Source organism: Pleurodeles waltl, chromosome 12 (genome assembly GCF_031143425.1).
Source record: "Pleurodeles waltl isolate 20211129_DDA chromosome 12, aPleWal1.hap1.20221129, whole genome shotgun sequence".
NCBI classification, from domain to species: Eukaryota; Metazoa; Chordata; class Amphibia; order Caudata; family Salamandridae; genus Pleurodeles; species Pleurodeles waltl.
In genome coordinates, this window is record NC_090451.1 from 704,901,824 (window position 1) to 704,922,887 (window position 21,064).

A 21,064-nucleotide genomic window follows, 5' to 3' on the forward strand; every position below is an offset into this window, starting at 1 on the left:
GACAAAATCACAGTAAATCTGGGCCACGGTTTCTAAAGTCACGCTGTGAATGTTGTTTGTGTGGCACTTGCAGCCACCACACAGACTGAGTTTTTAGTTGCCCCAGGCATTTTGTGCTCAAACAAAATCTATTACAAGTGCAAATTATGCGACCAACATTAGAGTAAGAAAAACAGAAATTACGTGAAATACAGCTAACCTAATTTTTGGGGTTGTTTAAGAAATTACATTTGCGTAGTAACATTTTTGTACAGATCTTACTGACAGTCATAAATGTGGCACTGTGACAATGGGTACAACATCCTAGCCTGATCGTTTAATCGGGCTGAGGAGAGCTGAAGTGCTGAATTTTGAACTCTATACTTATATACTGAGGAGGAGCTGAGTGCAGTTTCCAACTACTGCAGAGGGGACAGCGTTGCTACAGCTCTGCACCCTATAAGCATGCAGTAACTGGGCCAGGAACTGTCTAATAATGTAGTTTATGCTTTCTCTACAGTGTTATCTAGAGCCAGGGATGGCTTTAGGGCAGTGCGACCGCACTAAGCGCTGACGTGGAGTGGGGTGTGGGCGCTGCGCTTAGTAATAACTTACAATTTAAAAGCACCTGCTGCAGAGTTCCTAGTGTGTTCAGCTTTCAGGCAGCAAGAAATATATAAAGATAACTCTTTTGATTAATGTTCCTGCTAGAGAGAGAGACCAGAGTTTTATCTAGTGGCAATTTTGAGTCAGCATAAAATAGAGCAGAGGGTTAATATGCCTGTTGCAAAGAACAGATCTGTATTTTATGGGGATAGCTGAGTGGATTAATAAAGCCAGCCTTTACAGGCACTTTAAAACAAATGAAATGTAATGTGGGAGTGGGCTATGCAGAGATGAGGGGTACTTTTGTCGTGTGGTAGTGAGGGAATCCGAGGAGGAAGTCATGGGGGTGCCAAAAAAGTTTGTCCAACTGGGCGCCACCAGCGTTAAAGCCAGCCCTGCCTAGAGCATACATGCAATATTTTAGAAGAGGAAAGTGGTACATTTTAAAGAACTTTTCAGGAAAATCCATTTTCCTCACTGACTTCTATTAAAGTAGAGGCAATTTCAGGGAGTAGACAGCCAAAAGTAAGCTATTTTTGGCTCCAACAATCCTGAGTCTCCAGCCTGAATCAGGTCTATTGGCATGTATGCTAGAGGGCTGCACTTAAGTGGATTAGGCTGGCTGACGCACCATATAGCATCCGGCTTCACACCATTTATGTTTTCATGATGCCAGTTTCAGCTCAATGGGTCCAGGTCTCCTACAACCCCTTCCCCGTCCCAAGATCTGTCAATCAGTCAGGGGTGACATAGGATAAGGAGAAAGGAAACCCTCACAATTGGTGAGAGAGTAGGAGAAGGGCTTTATCTAAAAATAAATATATTTACCCAGAGAAGACAAACAATATTTTAAAAGCTTTTCCACTTTTGTGAAGCAAGTACTCATGCTCAGATTTACACCTGTTACATTTATGCATGCAAAAATGATTCAAGTGGGAGTAAATGGAATTCACAAAACACAAAAATGACAGAACTACTCATGGGAAGCCTTGTGGCACTAAATCTGCAAAGTGGATTTCTGATTCATTGTAAGAATTGGGTCACAACTTTACACAGTTTCATCCTTGTAACTGACCCTAAACATGTGGTAGCCAGTGCTTATTACAGTGTGTGACACTGATACTCAGTCACCAGCACTGTCACTGCCACGGTTTGCATAAGTAGGAGCCTCCTTGCTTGTGACATTATATCCCTCTGGGTAGGGTGTGCCCAAAGCAGCCACTATCCATAATCACTCATGAAACCAGTGTATTACAGTAGTCAACCATATCAACATGGTAAAATTAGACTTCACTAAAAAGGAACATACATATTTTATTGACCTGTTACACAAGGACAGGATGTACGTCATATAAATTGGTAAAATCACATAGTGATTCTTCCTTTTGTTTGCCGACAGTGTCATCCGTTTTACTTCTTCCTACAGGTACCTGAGGGGCAGGTGGTCATGCTGTCCTTCCGTGTGTTTGACTTGGAGGCTGACCCCATATGCCGCTACGACTATCTGGACGTGTACAATGGGCACTCCACCACCACGCAGCGACTGGGACGCTTCTGCGGTACCTTCCGCCCAGGTGCCGTACTGTCCACCAGCAACAAGATGATGATAGAGATGGTGTCCGACGAGGGGACTGGTGGCAGAGGCTTCCTGGTGTGGTACAGCGCTGGCATACCCCATGTCAATGGTAAGCCATCACCCATTCATTCTCCCTTCTGGGCCCATCGAGAGAGGTCGACAATAAGGCAGGCAAGCGCAGGAAATGCAAACGACATATATCGAAAGAAACGATAAAGACAAAATCCAAAAATGTATTACTTTTCCAGGTAGACAATTCTTTGTACCAAGCTAAGGTCACTCCTACAAAAATGCTATTAAAACAAACCCTCAAATGCCCAGCTGCAGACACACATTTGGCCTTCCACCTGGAGGCAGGAGGTGGTACTGTGATGAGTTCTCAACACAAGTTAAATACACAAGATGAAGTCTCAGCTCCCACTAGCTCCAACAGGCATAACCATAATGTAGAACAAAGTTCCTAGGTTCAATGATTTAAAGATTTAATTGTCTAACTGAACATGTTTCCTAAAGGTAGGCTCTCTTCCACCCCAGCATTGTGAGACCCAGTAACTAGTTAATATTGATATGATTAAAAGTGGACTTGTCATCTTAGTGAGAGCGGCAACCTCCTGTTCTATTTGTTACTGTAGTCCTGGTCTCCAGTGCTATTCCAGATTTTAATTTAATGGGACAACAATGGAAATCTAAACTAGAGCAGACACTTGAGTCTGGGTTAAACTAGATATTACTGGAATCGAGTCCCGCTTGATCCTTGACTGACTCTGCTTGACTTCAATGACACTTCAGTAGCATGTCCCTGCTGGCACTTTGCCCATGCTCCCTACAAACCAATTAGTTTCTAGTTCATAAGAGTAGGAGCCCTAGATCTACAATTCCAAGAAGAGCTTTCTAGCTCACCAAGGACTTTTCACCCTTTGCAAAGACCTGACTTTACTCGTCTGCAGGTGTGTGGCTGGACAATGCAAATTACAGCCGTCCAGCTGCTTCCCTCAGCTGAGGCTGAAAGTGACATAGTCTCAGTGTCTGTCTGCCAGCAAACTAAATTCAACATATTGTGCTGTACTCAAAGGTCTAAGGCTAGGGCTAGGCAGCACAAAATATATGTCCCTCAGAAACCCAACCTTCATTGGCTCATATGAGGGGGCTATTAAAAAGACAATAGCATGATAATGCCCCTTTGATGCCACCACCCTATAATCCAAAGGACGATTATGATATTGTGACTTAGGGCTTGATTTAGATATTGGCGGACGGGTTAGTTTGTCATAACGGTGATGTATATCTCGTCCGTTGAAATCTAAATCCCATGGTAAATAATGGGATTTAGATTTCAGAGGACGGGTTATCCGTAACTGCTGTGATGGAGTAACCCTTCCGTCAATATCAAAATCAGGCCTTTAGTATAAAACATAAGAAGGTATTGGTCTTCAGTAGGACAAACACATCTGAAACTGGAAAACGTCTGTGCTCCAGTGCATAATTCTGCAAATTCCTCAAAGCAGATGAATGAAGTATGTCACCTACTTCAGTTAACTGAATTCAGACACTATCTGACGCATTAAAGCTTTTTTTCTTAGGTGGTTGGTTTCAGTGAGGGTGGCCATCAAGTACACATCCAGTACTCATGGTCCCAGGACTTCAAGCCTCTGTCATCTTTTAATCTGTAGCATGTGTGCTGGTTCTGGAGAAAGTTTTGAGTAGACCTATCTCTGTCCTTCCCAATGTCATTGGGATACATTGTGATACGGGTGTTAAGCAGAGCTATGTTGGTATATCCGTCATGTATGTGACAGAGAAACCCATCCGCCAAATTCTAAATCAGACCCAAAGTCAGGCATTGACATTGGTGCCTACTGTTGGGTGGTGAAAGATGTTTCTTTAGAGACTGTAAAACATGATGTTTGGAGGGCAATCACCAAAGAGGATTGCACATTAGTCTGCCCATATGTTATGTACTATCTCCAGACTGCCAACTGCTTCCTTCTACTGTCCACCAGCAGGTCTCGCTGCCTCTACCTTGTAACTGGCCCATGTGGGCAGGACTAAATGTTTCCAGGTCTAGGCTGTCAAACCAGTGCATTCTAGGAGCTGTGTTTTCATTTACTCCAATTGAACCAATGTATTACATAACAATGATTGTAAAGGGGTATCCTATGAGTAGAAACAAAGTGTACTCCGGGCACAGAGCTAATGCACTATGGCTGACCTCACTGCTTCTCTGGATCAGGGCAGGACAGGGTTGGGGCCCAGATCTAAATACCATAATTCTTGCTTAATTAAGGACACACAACTCCAAAGAGCACAGCTGACAATGTGCCAATCCAAACTAAGGAGGAACATTTGAATTTCAGGCTAATTTTCTTTACAGCAGATCTAGCCTTGGAGGCTTAAAATCAATGAGGGATTGACGATTATGGTTCATAAGAAGAACATAGCTGTGAATGATGGTGGTGCTGCTAAGAAAAGATTACAAATTCCTTCAAAAAACTGGCAAAAGCGGGAAATGCGAATAGGAAAAGCTTTGAAAAATGATACTGTAGGTAAAACTTAGAAAATTTAGAATTGTGACTGTGAAAAAGCTTAAAAACACAAACGCAACTGCCAAGAACAAATGTCTAACCTATGCTCTGCACTCCTGTCAGGACACAGAAGGCTTTTTTTTTAGCTTCCCTACTGCAGTTTGACATACTCCCCAAAAAACAGCCACAAAGACACCATGACTCGGATGGAATTTGGATCATTTATAAACCTGGTCAGACAATATCCATGTTTAACACTGGCCAAGTGCAAGAAGATTTCAATAACACCCTCACTCTTGTGTACACGTTTGATAAAAAACATGAGTTTCACACAAGATTTGTCCAAGGAGTGAACAGCTAACGCTGACTCACCAATATTCCTAAATGGGCCAAATTCTAGTAGAGAATATTCATTGGTAAAAACAGTGTTGGTGAAACTCATCTAGTTGCCTGAAAGGTGGACAAGTGCTTGGCTCAATGTCAGAATACAACTGAGAATATCAATATATTTTCATCATTCTGATTTGTGTCTAGAACAAGGCTCCAAGATGTCATCGGCTTGATGCCTGACTTTCAGACTAGTGAAAATAACCAACATATTCCTGTATTGTGTTCGCTCCTCTCCTGTTCAGAAACATATCCCAATTCGAATTAAACTATTGGTTCATATTCCTCGTTGAAAATATGGCCTGCATGATATACTGCTTAGGAGCTCCAAACTGGTATGAAATTATTAATGTTCAAAGTAGGTCATACAGTTGTGTTTGCATGATAGTGCTTGTTCATTTAATATCTTCTAGGTCTGAATTCCTCAAATACCATCCCAGTGTGCCCTTTTGAGAAGTGAGAGTTGTCTGCATTAGAGTTTATCCATCTTGTTCTGATGTTATGGTATTGCAGATCTGTAAAACTGTACCTGAAGTTTTTGGTACACACGTTTCTGAGGGTGGGATATCCTCTTTTTGAAAAAAAAAAAGAACAAAAAAAACAATAAGCAGAGAATTGCCTGGCCGGGAGATCCACCGGTTCTGGAGCATCTTCGGCCATGTCCCAATTTCCAGGGCATTTTGCAGGGCATCTCGGTGTGAGGAGCGCTGGGGGAGCCCCACACATAGACTGCTGGATGTTCTGGGGGAGTTGGAACTACTGGGATGGTGAGTATACACAACCCCTTTTCTCTCTGCTTCAAAGTGGCTCATGCTGGGCAGGAGTGGCAGGGGTGCAGGGTTAGTAGCTACTTGGCTGGCATGTGCTGGAGGCTGTGTGGGAAGATGGCTGGCTGGTTTACAGTAGTCAAAGTTTGAGGATGGCACAGCTAGCTGACAAACCCTTGATTGGTTGAGGCTGAAAGTAGAAAAGGTGATTTGGACAGTACACAATGGGTGAGGTGCAGACATCCTTAGTTATTTGGTTCATGCTGAGTGTGAGAGTTGAAAGGTGGTGGGATGGTGCACATGGAGTAGAGCTGAAGTGGAGGCAAGTACTTTGCCAGCTCATAGGATAGAGGATGGGATTAGGCTGTCGTCTGACTGGTTTATAGTAGAAGGTCAGATGGTTGGCCGGTCACATATGGGAGAGGATGTGCGATTTGGGCAGGTGCTTAGTGAGCTCCTTCTTGGGGCATTGGGCAGGAATCAGATGATGGGTTCATTTTGTGCAGCAGTGCAGGACTGGGCATTAGATTGGCTGAACTCTTCTGGGAAAACATGAAGAAGGAGTTGTTTGGCCATCTCAGACTGTGTGGGGATATGGGTTGGGAATATGGCTGGTCAGCTGATAATAGGAAGAAGTGCAATGTAGGGCAGATGGCTGGCAAGCTTGTGCTCGGAGGAGGAGCTGGCAGTATAATAGTTATCTGGCTCCCACAGATGCAGGAGCAGTGTTGGGTCGTTTTGGACTCAAGTTTGTTGAGTAGTTTGTGCTGAGGGAAGGTAAGTGGTTGGGTAATCTGATTGTTGGTTCATGAACGATTAAGGTGAGCTGTCAGACAGGTGGTTGCTGGGTGGCTCAAGCTGGGAGGAAGTGAAAAGTTAGGCAGCTTGCGGGCTGGCATGCTGGGCACAGCAGCGGGCTGTGGGCATTGTTTGGATAGCTCATGCAGTGTGGTGGTGCAGCTTCAGAAGGTATTTAGTTGCTCTTCGTGAGACATGGAGTTGGATAGTTCTTCAACTGACGAAAGCTGAGTGTTGGTGTAGGTTTTGGTACCCAAGGTCATCTTGCTTTGGCTGAGTAGATGCCTATGGATGTCACTGCTGGCTGGTCTCATCATACTCATTGAAGGTGCTAGTTTGAGAAGTAGGTTGGATATCCACTACTGGGCGGAGGTTCTGGTTTCAGCAGCCAACTTTTAATCTTGCACTGAGAGAGGTGGAGGGAAGGCCAATTTATTTAGTCAGCATGGGCTGAAAAGACTTGAAGGGTTATGGCAGCTGTTCAGCTGGCTTACAGTGGACATTGGTGCTAAACTGAGATGATGATTATCTAGTTTGTGCAGGGACTGGTAGGTGGTTGGCTAACTTATGCTGAGCAGAGGTGCAGTTCTGGGCAGTTGGTTGACTGGTTAACGCTTTCTAAATGTACAAGCTGGATAGTTGGTTGGCTGGTTAACACTTTGCAGAGACACAAGCTGGATAGTTGCTTGGTTGCCTGGCTAACACTTTGTAGAGGCATAAGCTGGGTAGTGAGCTGGCTGGCTAACACTCTGTAGAGGTACAGGCTGGATAGTTGGTTGGCTGGTTAACACTTTGTAGAGGTACAGGCTGGATAGTTGGTTGGGAGGCTAACACTTTGTAGAGGGGAAAGCTGGATAGTTGGTTGGCTGGCTTGCGCTGGGCAGAAGAACAAGAATGGGCAAATGAATGGCTTGTTCACCTGGTTAGCTGCTTTGCACGATTTACTTAACCTCAGCATGGCAACTGCTTAATAAGTCGTCTTCACAATTTGGTCAATAAATGACTATTCTGAATTATGTGATGTCAGTTACAAAATGCAAACTTTGTTTCTGTGATTATCTGTCTAAATCATCCATACACTGTCAGAATGGCAGAACTGATGCAATATTCCTTCATCACCTGGAATGTGAGGACACTGGGGACCGTTGACAAGCATTATAAAGTACTTTCCTTCCTAAAATGTTGGAGGAGTGATCTTGGTCCTCTTCAAGGTGACGCATCTGACTGGGTCAGAAATACCTAAAGTGCCGAGGTGCTGGAGGGGACAACTTTATGGCACTGGGTGCTCTTGCTTCTCTAGGGATCCGGCCTGAGATTCCTTTGGAAATTTCAAAGACCTATGTGGACGTCTGGAGGCAGATATGTTCTTATAGTGAAGTAACTTAGCGGCCTCAAAATACACACACAGTGTATATGCCCCAAATGTGGGCCAGATGCACTATCTAGCATCCTTTTCCGGAATTCTCTCTTTGTGACCCTTGCATACCATTAATACTGAGAGGGGGGTAACCCTGTGAAAACTTTGTAAATACCAGTGGGAGTATATCAGTTCACCCGTCGGACCAGCTATTAGGATAATGGCCTTCCCCTTATCCTCTGCATGGATCAACTACACCAGCAGCCTACCCACATGCCTCCCCCACATGCATAGTGGTCACGCATTCCCACCTCCTTAAGGACTGGAGACTTCCCAACACCTCAAGGTTGCCTGCTCCCTGCATAAGGGCTCCTCAGGGAAGCCCGGGACTTCTGTTTCTAGGTGTTGAATGGGCCAACTGTGTTAACTCTGGAGTGAATGCTCCACCCCTACAGGTTGACTGAGGCAGTGTCCCTGCACCACAACTTTAAAGGCTTCTCATTCTATATTCATATGAGTAGCAGTCTGAATGTTGGTAGCAAAATATTGTGTGATTCTGTCTCCTATAGGGTCTGAGAGCATTTGCCTCAAATATTCAGAGCCTGTGATTTGGGCAGCAATCTCTACCGATCCCAAACTTTTGTCTAGCCGGACATGTACGTTTTGCACTGGAGAGTAGAAGGAGAACTCCTTCCATCTCGGATTACTCATGAACCACACGTCCCAAAGGGCCCAATGTCAAGCCTTGATCTTGTACCTGCTTCACCACAGGCAAATCTGCTAGCTAGAGAACAGATTTACCTGATAGAGACTTCTAGCTATAAATTCCTTACCTATGGATTTACTAGGCGTCAGACTGGAACCGGAAGATTTTTGCGTGAGCAGTACCCCTGTGCACCATCAGGTGGCTTTGTTCCGTTCCCTGTGCATCGTTGGCGCCGGACGTTATGTGACGGTCACTTATATAAGTGCGCAGAGGTCAGTTACTTTTCACGACTTTCCTTGCCAGAAGCACAGAGCCATGAAATGAGCAGACAAATGTGTGTTCAAACTAGGGCCCTGAAAGGGAGCATCCCTAATCCTAGAAATCTGTCTGCAGAGAGGGAAGGAATGGCTGGGTCTGTAAGGAATCTGCAGCCAGATATTGTCTCTACAAGATAATGCATTAGTGAAGGTAAGTAACTTGATCATTTGATAGAGACTTTAAGGTGCAGATTACTAACTTTTGAATAGATACTCAAGCGATTTCATCCCGCTGGTAGGCGGCAGGCAAATTTGTCTAGACTAAAAAGTCCTGTAGGACTTAACAGGCGAAATGCCTATCTCTTCAGACCTAATTGTCCAGGCAGCAGTGTTTGGCAAACGTGTGCAAAGACGCCCATGTTGCTGCCTGGCAGATATCCAGGACCGAGACTCCACAAGCTAATGCGTAGTCACAGCTTTTCCTCTGGCGGAATGGGCTCGTGAGCCCTCAGTAGGCTGCTTTTTATTCAGGGCTTAGCAGATCTTGATATAGAGAATGACACAGCATGAAATGGTTCATTTCTGTACTGCCTGACTTTTCTTCACTCCCATATGCCCCACAAAGGGTTGGGGGGCAGCCGCAGGAAGGCGGACAGAGTAGAAGAGTAGGTAGAGCAGAGCCCTGCTAGGCAAGAGTAAAAATGAAAAGAAGAATATCAGAAAGAGAAGCAGGCTGCTAGAATGACATTACAGACTCCAGCAGTAAGGTCGAAGGCTAACAACTGTCGCCGCTCAGTCTCCACACAAGAAGGCAGAGAGTTGATATGTTCGGGTGGAGAACCCTCCCCTGCTGCTGTGACAGAAGATACTTCCGAAGGGGAAGACTCATCTGAGTATCAATGCTCATTTTCAAAAGCTCGGGATACAAGCTTTTCCATGTCCAGATCGGAGTTACAAGGATTACTTGGGCCTGGTCATTCTTGATCGTCTTGAGAGCTCTGGGAAGAAGTGGTATGGGTGCAAAGGCATACAGGAAGCCTTAGCTCCACTTGAGACATAGCCACCTTGGAAACTCCAACATGCAAAACTGCTGACATTGCACATTGTCTTCGGAGGCAAACAGATATAAAAAAGGCTCTCCCCACTGCTGAAAGAGTCCTTGTGCCACCTCCGAGTAGAGACACCACTCAGATCCGTTAGGTATCGACGGCTGAGTTTGTCCACCCTGGTGTTTAGAGAACCTGCTAGGTGTTGAACCACTAGGGTAATGCTCTGCTGTTCTTGCCATGTCCAGAGACGCAGGGCCTCCTGACAAAGGATCCATAACCCCATCTGTTCTGCTTGTAGCAGTAACACATGGAGGTGGTGTTGTCCGTGAACACCTGCACTAACTTCCCATTGATAGAGGGAAGAAATGCTTTGAATGGTAGCCAGATAGCACAGAGCTTCAAAAAGTTGATGTGTAGTCCGGATCCCACCAGAGACAAGAATCCTCTGATCTCCAACTCTCCCAGAGGGCCGCCCCTCCCCAGGAGTGGCACATCTGTCACTACTATTAGATCTGGTTGGGAAAGGGAGAGACCCAATCTCAATTCATCAGCCACCACTGCAGGTCTGTTGCAGTTCCCGCCGAGATCTGGATCGTGTTGGAGAGATTCTCTTGATGCTGCGCCCACTGAAACTTCATGTCCCACTTCAGAGCCAGCATACGCCATCTGGCATGATTCACCAATGGGATGCAGGAGGATATGAGGTCCGGGAGCCTCAGTGTCATTCCAACCGAAATTTGGGACAGAAGCTGTAACATCGGTATCATAGCCTAAATAACCTGGAAACGCTGTTCGGGATGATAACCCCGAAACTGCACTGTGCCCGGAGCCGCCCCCATGAAAGGGGGTGTCTTAGAGGGAGTCAGGTGTGACTTAGGCACATTGATAATGAATCCCAGTGACTGCAAGAGGTCTGTTGTAGTCTGGAGGTGGGAGACAACAGGCTGGGGCAAACTCACCTTCAACAGCCAGTCGTCAAGATGGTGGAAGACTTACACCCATAATCTCCACAGATGAGTTGCGACCACAACCTTCACCTTGGTGAACACCGAAGGGGTACTGGTAAGGAGTCAGGGGAGCACGGTCAACTGAAAATGCTTGTGGCCTACCTTTCACTGCAGGTAACGTCTGTAGGCAGGCAGGATGGGGATGTGGAAATACGCATCCTGCAAGTACAACACTACCATTCAGTCTCATTGGTGTAGGGCAGACAAGACCTGAGCCAAAATGAGCATCTTGAATTTCTCCTTCTTGAAGAAGAGATTTACGGTTCGAAAATCTAGAATAGGTTGAAGACCTTTGTTCTTTTTGGGTATCAGAAAGTAGCCGGAATAATAACCACTGCCTACTTCTGATATCGGCACCTTCTCTATGGCTCCCTTGGCCAAGAAATCCGTAACTTTCTCTAAGAGTAAAGAAAGATGGTCCTCCATCAGCCGTTCTTGTGCTGGTGGAATATGAGAGGAAGATTGGAAAAGGAGGGGGAGCCCCTATGAATCATCTGCAAGACCCATTTGTGCGATGTAATTGACCGCCAGTGGAGGAGATGATACTGGATTCTCCTTCCAACTGGGCACACCCATTGTCTTGCAGAACCAAACTAGGAAGACTTAAAGGCTGTAGCTACCTGGGGGTTGGTGCATATGACTTCTGGCTACATGGCTCACCGGGTCGGAATGCACTGTGTCCACACCCTTGCACACCTTAGGAAGCTTGCACAGGACAGAGGGCTTGCACAGGACAGAGGCTGGCATAGGGATGATGCAGTTCAATGTCCTTTCTGTAGCCCTGAAAAAGGCAAAAAGCAGACTTGAGGCGAGGGGTCAGTGAGAGGCCCAAGGACTCGGCCCTAGCCTCCAATCCACACCTAATGGTGAACTTTGCAGAATCTCTCCTATCTTTCACTTCTAGGGAGAAGTCGTCCTGGGACTCTTCCGGGACCTGTGGTAGCACTTGCACAACCGTATCCAAAATGGTTTGGGAATAACAACCCAAAAGGCATGCGGTGTCCACCAACCACAATACTAGGCTGGTGAAAGAAGCCATCTTCTTCCCAGCCTTTTGGATTCCCTGTTCAGGGGGCGGTTGCGGCAGGGAACGAGCCATGGGAAGTTGAGGCTTGGAGTACCAAGCTGTCAGGGGTGGAGTGTTGGGTGAGGAAACTAAGATTACCCAGAGCAGAGCGATGGCAGTAAGCGATTGTCATGTTCACAGGTACCCCTGTGCTGGGCTTGGACCAAGTTCCCACCAGCACATCAGTCAATGCCTCTTTGAGGGGCAATGGGAGTTCAGATGAGGAAGCCCCAGGCTGAAGCACTTTTGTTAGGAGATTAGTCCTGACCGCCACAGAAGGAACTTTGACATCAAGGACCTCTACTGCCCTCTTCACCACCATTGCTTAGGATGCTCCCTCCTCCGTAGCCACGGTGGGCGGAGAGAGCAAACCTGATCTGGAGATGTGTCATACCGTCCATAGAGGTTGGGGTGTCTAACCTGTATTCTAAAGGGTCCAGTGACCCCTTCCACTCTTCCCCCATGCCTGGGTGCCCCAGAAAACGATCAGGCAATGACCTACGACCGAAGGGCCCTGTCAGCGCCGGAATCGCTCGATGCCGTTTCGACTCTGAGCCATCAGGGATGACAATGGGCTGAAGCTGCCGGTGGATGCTGGCAGCATCGGAGTCTGGCCCGGCCTTGAAGAAGGTTGTGTTGGAACAACTGGCGTTGGTCTGGATCCGTGATCGGATCCAGGAGAACCCATTGGAGCCAATGCTGGAGCTGTGGGCGTGGAATCTGATGGGGCCTCCTCAGACCCCGTAGGCCCGATGGCGTTCCGAAGGGGGCGGCCGGCTCAAATACACAGTGCATGGCCTTGTAAAACTATTTTATTTGAGCAAGGGTCGCTCTGGCTCCCAGAAACGGGGGGAGGTGCAGAGTCAGACCTGGCAGCAGCTCTTTGGAACCGTGCCTGGAACACCGATGTTACGAACTTGTTGTGCGTTGTGCTTCTTCCCCGAATGTCCGTAGAAGTTAGAGTGAGAGGAAGAGGATTTGGGGCTCCTGGAACAGTCCTTCAACCTTGTTCTCGATCGGGACCAAGACCCCAAAGGAGTCACTCTAATTGGCATTGACTACAGGGCAGTAGGCAACTTTAGGGATCACTCCCTCAAAGTTTTCTGCGCCATGGCCTGGCAGTCCGAGCATGACTCTGATTCGTGGTCGCGCTTGAGACACCATAAGCTCACCAGGTGTGGGTCCATAAGCGATATGGCACGGTGACAGGCGCCACAGGGCTTTAACCCTACCTTTCCAGATGAAATCTCAACACACTTCTAAAAAATATTCGACAACATTTTGAAAAAACAGTCAAAAAGAGACAGAGGAGTGTCTCTTCTCCGGATCAGCGCAAAGTTGTGCGAAAAGAAAGGAACTGACATATGCGCACCTGGGTGGCACTTATATAGGTGATGCAAGATGGCTTCCGGTGCCAAGAACTCCACGTGGAACTGAATGAAGCCACACAGGAGTAATGTTCATGCAAAAATCTTCTGGATCCAGTCTGACGCCTGGTAAATTCAAAGGTAGGGAATTTGTAGCTAGAAGTCTCTATCAGACAGATCTGTGCTCCCACTAGTGGATTTGTCTGCAGGGAAGCACGTACAAGACCAAGGCTTGAACATTGGGCCCTTTGGGACGTGTGGCGCGTGAGGAATCCAAGATGGAAGGTCTCCTTCTACTCTCCAGTGCAAAACTTACATGTCCAGCTAGACAAAAGTATGGGATCGCCAGAGATTGCGGCTCAAGTCATGGGCTCAGAATATTTGGGGCAAACGATCTCAGATCCTCTAGGAGGCAGAATCACTCAATATTTTGCTACCTACACACAGACTGCTACTCATATGAATATAGAATGAGATGCCTCTAAAGTTGTGGTGTGGGGTCACTGCCTCAGTCAATCTGTACAGGTGGAGCATTTACTCTGGACAGAGTTAACATGGCTGGAGGGTGCCATTCGGCACCTAGAACCAGAGACCCCAGGCTGCCCTGAGATTACACCTTCCTTACGTGGGGAGCAGACAACGCTGAGATGTTGGGAAGGTTCCTGTCCCTATGGAGGTGGGAATGCATGACCACTGGGCATGTGGGTAGGCTGCTGGTGTGGTTGGTTCACGCAGATGAAAGGGTGAAGCCCATTACCCTAATAGCTGGGCCAATGGGGAAACTGATCTCCTCCCAAACTGGTATTTACAAAGTTTTCACAGGGTACTATTGGGAGTTATACTGAGCTGCTGACCCTGCGGAAAGTAGTCACTTGGGCCCCTTCCTAGAAAGGTGAACCTGTCACAACTGCCAGAGGAAAAACATGAAATACTTGGGGCCCTGGTTTCAGAACCTGAGATCAATGCATCGATCAAAGCACTGGCTTGGGGCAAGACGCCCCGACAAATGGTCTCCCAGTTGAATTTGATCAGACTTATGCTATGCACCTTGCCCCAAAACTGGCTGAGATGTAGGCTAATGCCTTAGACTGCGGGCACCTGCCAGAGACGAGCAGCAAGACCTTGACCGTATCTATCTCTAAGCCGCAAGGAAACACTACCGATTTAACGGTATTGCCCGCTTTCTATGTTAAACCAAGATTACAAAATCTTAAGAAAGGTACTAGACAAACCGGCTGCAGCCACATCTCACTAGGTTGGAGTACAACAACCTAAATGGTTTTATTCCTAAAGGATGCCTGTCACACAACATCCGGCACACGTACCACAACTCAGATGAAAGAGAAAAAGCCTGGTTCCCTGAGGCGATGGCCCTCTCAGTGAATATATGGAAGGCCTTCGATACCCTTAGGTGGGATTACCAACATGCGGTAATGCTTTGGATGTCGCTGAGAGAAGGCCGTTAGACACCAACACAAGTGCACATATACACACGGACAAATGCATTTCTGACCCTACTGAGATTGGCAGAGGGACGTCCCTTGTCTCAAGTGCTGTTCGCGCTAACTGTAGAACCATTTGCCTGCCTGCTGCAATTGGGGTTCTGGACAAAGGGATCCTGCTACAGGATGGTGACCACATTTGCTCATTGTATGGGGGCATGTTGGTCTCACTGTGAAATGCTCAAATGGGTATCCTATGGAGCATCTAGCTATTGGATGAGTTCAGGCAGGTGTCTGACCTCCAAACGAATTGGAGAGAATCTTGTGCCTTTCCCGTCATAGCCGACTGCGTGAGACCCCCAGAGCTATTGCAGACCCTCGAAATCAAATGGGAATTCAGGATCCTATTGTATTTTGGGATTACCATATACCATACAGCTGCGGACATCCGAGAGCGCTACCTCTGGCAAGTATTGCAGGGTCTTAAGGGCAGTTGGCCTTTTGGTGTACGCTACAGTTTTCTGTTATGGCCCGCACAGCACTGCTCAAAATGGTGATCATCCCTAGAGTACATCATTACTTAGTGAACGTCCCAGTTTGGATCCCTGAAGCGTGGTTTCATGCTCTCTGAATACCCAGAGTTGATATGGGATGGGCAACAGAACAGGGTGACACTAGGTACACTTCAGCAATCGAACACTAGGGGCAGCCTGAATGGTCCAGGCTATGAGTTATAATATCAGGTGGTCCAGTTGCAGTGGGTTGCTCACTGGCTGAAGGGCCATAATCTGACCGAATGGGTGAGGTTGGCGACCCACGCAGGGAGGGCAGGCTGCTCCCTACGATTCTGGGAGTCAAGCTCACATCGATGCATAAGTGTTTGGCAGGGATGTGCTGCCGATTGGGGACAACCTGTCTGTATGTCCCTTCAATCCCATTGGTAGCACTACCGACCACTAGAGGAGGGTACTTCACTGCACAACGACTACAGCCCTCGATGGAGGGGGGCGTGGAAACACTGGGGGATTGTTATTCTGAGGACTCATTTCACACTTTCGAGGAAATAACAACTAAGGACAATCTGCTGGGGCTCAATGTCATACTTAAGGGTCATTGACGGGCGATATGGCAATTTCTATGTACTTTAGAACCTGAGCCCCCAACCATGCTCTCCTACAGCTCTTACTTACCTTCGGCGAGTGCAGAAACTTGGTGTCTTGGTTTTAAAAAGCAGCGCTGGCCATATGGGTGGATAACCTGAAGACCCTGAAGGCAATGTTGGAAGGGTTTATTATCAGACCATTTTGTTGAGAGGGAATTGAACCATACTCTGAAGCACACATATACTCTCACTCGCAACACCAGATTTAAGTTTACACATTTTAACTAGCTACATTGTACACATCACACCCCACAGGCTCAAGCTCATGATCCACAGCACGGACCTTAGCTGCCCCAGGTGTACCCTGACTGATGCGGGCTTTCTCCATATGGTGTGGAGCTGCACCATTATAAATTGCTTAAGGCTCCAAGTCCCACTGGACTTGGAGCACATGTGGGAAGATACCAATTGCACACAGTAGAAATATGCCTGCTGGGGCTGTACACCCGAAAACCTGAAAAAAAAGCTGCCAACAGATGCCTGGACTTGGCATTGGGGATAGCTTGCAGAAATATTACCTGTCACTGGAAATCTTCCCATGGCAACCGCAAAGCAGGTGGTGAGCAGGGGTGGAGAACTTGGCGACTGTGGAGTGGTCAGCGCTGCACGTGGAAGAAAATAGAGGGCTGTATCAAAAACCTATTGCAGATCTATGGGTGAAGGTGGTCAATAGTTTAGGGACTATGAGGCTTAGGCACTGTCCTGCTTAGGTGGGCTGCTCACATGCCCGGGCTACCTGCATTGTCGAAGAGGGGCAGGGAAGATCCCAATATTTAGGTCAGAGGCACCGTTGGTCTGCACAATGATGGACTAGATAACACCTGATGTGGACCTGCATAAAACCCTGAGTCTTGGGGATCCAGTGATTCCCCCCACCTATTAATACTTCCAAGGGAGCATCCTAGTAGATATATATGGCTCACTTGGCACCTATCACTGGGTAGGAATTTCTTTAGGTTATATATTATACTTGATTTTTCCCTCTCCCACAGCTTTGCATGTGTTAGCGATGAGAGGGGTGCTGCAATGTCTACTGATATAGCAGTGGTAATCATTAATCATGCTGATATATTCTGAATGTACTCCTATACAATAGAATGGGCGATGACTGACACTTTGAGTGCTAAGCTGTGCACACCAGGATATCACTTAGCAAATCTCTAAACACATGAAATTCCCACAGTTAATGAAACACGTGACTGTAAACAACAGTATACACTGTTTTTGCCCTCTGATTTTAATTTTTGATCTTTTATGGAAATAATGTTTTATTTGCTACATTAAAAACGTCTCTAAACCAAATGCATCCTTGCCTCCAAAGTGTAATCATTCCATAATACAATTGATAGCATCTCTAACATTAGGATAATTGTACTATAATTAGATATACAGGGCCTGATTCTAACCTTGGCGGACGGCGGAGGCCGTCCGCCAAGGTTCCGCCGCCAAATGACCGCACCGCAGTCACAAGACCGCGGCGGCCATTCTAACATTTCCTCTGGGCCGGCGGGCGCTCTCCAAAAGAGCGCCCGCCGGCCCAGAGGAAATGCCCCTGCAACGAGGACGCCGGGTCAGAATTGAGCCGGCGTAGTTGCAGGGGTGCGACGGGTGCAGTTGCACCCGTCGCGTATTTCAGTGTCTGCATGGCAGACACTGAAATACTTTGCGGGGCCCTCTTACGGGGGCCCATGCAGTGCCCATGCCATGGGCACTGCAGGGGCCCCCAGGGGCCCCGCGGCACCCCCTACTGCCATCCTGTTCCTGGCGGGTCAGGGGGTGTCAGAATCCCCATGGCTGCGGAGCGCGCTCCGCAGCCATGGAGGATTCCCCCGAGCAGCGGAAAGTCGGCGGGAGACCGCCGACTTTCCGCTTCTGACCGCGGCTGAACCGCCGCGGTCAGAATGCTCGTGGGAGCACCGCCAGCCTGTTGGCGGTGCTCCCGTGGTCGGTGGCCCTGGCGGCCACCGGCCACCAGGGTCAGAATGACCCCCACAGTGTTTACTACCCCTGATGAGGGGTTAAAGTACTTTATGGGGTATCACACTACTCATTGGTACAAAGTTTGTGGTTGAGTGGCTATTAATTATATCTACAGATCTTTTGGAAGCTGGGTTAGTCTCGTACTCTAAGGAAACTGAAAAATTTCCTCCATTTTTAAGTGGTGACATAGTAAGGTGATACGAATTAGGTGTAATTAGAGTGAGTTTGTGCAAGTGGAAAAAGACGGATGAGGAAATATGGTAGATGTATTGTGAGACAGCAAGGAGATGTTAAAAGGAATGGGAAATTGTGATTTATGACAGTGGAATGAGTAGATAGGTGAAGGTTTTGGCATAGCACAAACGATTACTCAACAGGTCATGATTTGAAAGGAGTGGTACAGTTAGTTTTTCAGAAGTATACAGGGAGTGCAGAATTATTAGGCAAATGAGTATTTTGACCACATCATCCTCTTTATGCATGTTGTCTTACTCCAAGCTGTATAGGCTCGAAAGCCTACTACCAATTAAGCATATTAGGTGATGTGCATCTCTGTAATGAGAAGGGGTGTGGTCTAATGACATCAACACCCTATATCAGGTGTGCATAATTATTAGGCAACTTCCTTTCCTTTGGCAAAATGGGTCAAAAGAAGGACTTGACAGGCTCAGAAAAGTAAAAAATAGTGAGATATCTTGCAGAGGGATGCAGCACTCTTAAAATTGCAAAGCTACTGAAGCGTGATCATTGAACAATCAAGCGTTTCATTCAAAATAGTCAACAGGGTCGCAAGAAGCGTGTGGAAAAACCAAGGCGCAAAATAACTGCCCATGAACTGAGAAAAGTCAAGCGTGCAGCTGCCACGATGCCACTTGCCACCAGTTTGGCCATATTTCAGAGCTGCAACATCACTGGAGTGCCCAAAAGCAAAAGGTGTGCAATACTCAGAGACATGGCCAAGGTAAGAAAGGCTGAAAGACGACCACCACTGAACAAGACACACAAGCTGAAACGTCAAGACTGGGCCAAGAAATATCTCAAGACTGATTTTTCTAAGGTTTTATGGACTGATGAAATGAGAGTGAGTCTTGATGGGCCAGATGGATGGGCCCGTGGCTGGATTGGTAAAGGGCAGAGAGCTCCAGTCCGACTCAGACGCCAGCAAGGTGGAGGTGGAGTACTGGTTTGGGCTGGTATCATCAAAGATGAGCTTGTGGGGCCTGTTCGGGTTGAGGATGGAGTCAAGCTCAACTCCCAGTCCTACTGCCAGTTCCTGGAAGACACCTTCTTCAAGCAGTGGTACAGGAAGAAGTCTGCATCCTTCAAGAAAAACATGATTTTCATGCAGGACAATGCTCCATCACACGCGTCCAAGTACTCCACAGCGTGGCTGGCAAGAAAGGGTATAAAAGAAGGAAATCTAATGACATGGCCTCCTTGTTCACCTGATCTGAACCCCATTGAGAACCTGTGGTCCATCATCAAATGTGAGATTTACAAGGAGGGAAAACAGTACACCTCTCTGAACAGTGTCTGGGAGGCTGTGGTTGCTGCTGCACGCAATGTTGATGGTGAACAGATCAAAACACTGACAGAATCCATGGATGGCAGGCTTTTGAGTGTCCTTGCAAAGAAAGGTGGCTATATTGGTCACTGATTTGTTTTTGTTTTGTTTTTGAATGTCAGAAATGTATATTTGTGAATGTTGAGATGTTATATTGGTTTCACTGGTAATAATAAATAATTGAAATGGGTATATATTTTTTTTTGTTAAGTTGCCTAATAATTATGCACAGTAATAGTCACCTGCACACACAGATATCCCCCTAACATAGCTAAAACTAAAAACAAACTAAAAACTACTTCCAAAAATATTCAGCTTTGATATTAATGAGTTTTTTGGGTTCAATGAGAACATGGTTGTTGTTCAATAATAAAATTAATCCTCAAAAATACAACTTGCCTAATAATTCTGCACTCCCTGTAGTAGAGAGTAAGGGAGACAGGCACGTGATATGGTAGGTTACATATGGAGGCACTAAGACCTGCACAGAAGAAACAGTAAAAAAGAAAGGCAGGAGAAAGAATAACCCCTAGGCATAAATCAGGCTATTTTCATGCAGGAGTTTTTGGAAAGTTGAGGAAGGATGCAATGTTGGGAAGTGTAAAGTTGAGGAAAGAAAGGTTGAAAGTTGACTACCTGTGGACAGGTGATCTAACTTGTTCCATCTTAGGTTGTTCTTTTTGGCTGTTGAAAGTAATGATACTGTAGAGCTACTCACAAAGGTAACGTACACGTATGTACCTTAGACATATACGTTTTCTCTTACATATTTGAGTAGCTTTACTAAGTTTGGATATTCACAAAATCCAAAGTGTAACGTTACTAAAAGTGTAGACTAATTAGACTCCACCCCCTAAAATGGGGTGGAGCCAAATATACAAGTGCAAGTTACTACTGCCAAAAGAAAATACTATTAAGTCCAGCACTACACATGGCCATCTACTGGTATTGCAACACCCTTGCATAGACTCTGAGTCTCCCTATAAAAAAGTATAGGGAAAAAAAAAGTTTATTTAACTCTAAAAAATTTAGCAAAATATTTTACATTTAATATTATTGTACATTAGTTTTATATATTTATTTTATATGAAGAACAAAAGACTAAGGGCCAGATGTATCATCAAACCATTTTGCGATTCTCTAATAGGGATTTTTAAGAAATCGCTATTTCAGAAATGCAAAATGGTATGTATCATTTTTGCGATTCGGTAATAGCGATTTCTTAAAAATCGTAAATGCTATTACCGAATCGTAAATTGCGATTCCGACCCTATTCGCACCCATAGGCCTGTAGGCCCATATTTGCGATTTTTTTGCATTTCCCAAATTGCGAATTCCTAACTGGAATTCGCAATTTTGGAAGTGCAAACCACAGGGTGCTGGGGGCCTAAGGCCCCCTCTGCTGCACCCCAAAAAATTATTTAAGGACATGTAAGGCACATACATGCCAAAGGGGCATGTGTGCGCTACAT

General features: G+C 46.3%; 1 protein-coding gene across 1 annotated transcript in view; it reads left to right on the forward strand.

Moving 5' to 3' along the window:
* Positions 1 to 21,064, forward strand: part of PCOLCE (procollagen C-endopeptidase enhancer) — a 171,870-nt gene that overhangs the window by 111,876 nt on the left and 38,930 nt on the right. Inside the window, exon 3 of the mRNA XM_069215659.1 lies at positions 2,012 to 2,270. Within this exon, the coding sequence (XP_069071760.1) occupies positions 2,012 to 2,270 (259 nt within the window). The remainder of the gene's footprint in view (positions 1 to 2,011; positions 2,271 to 21,064) is intronic.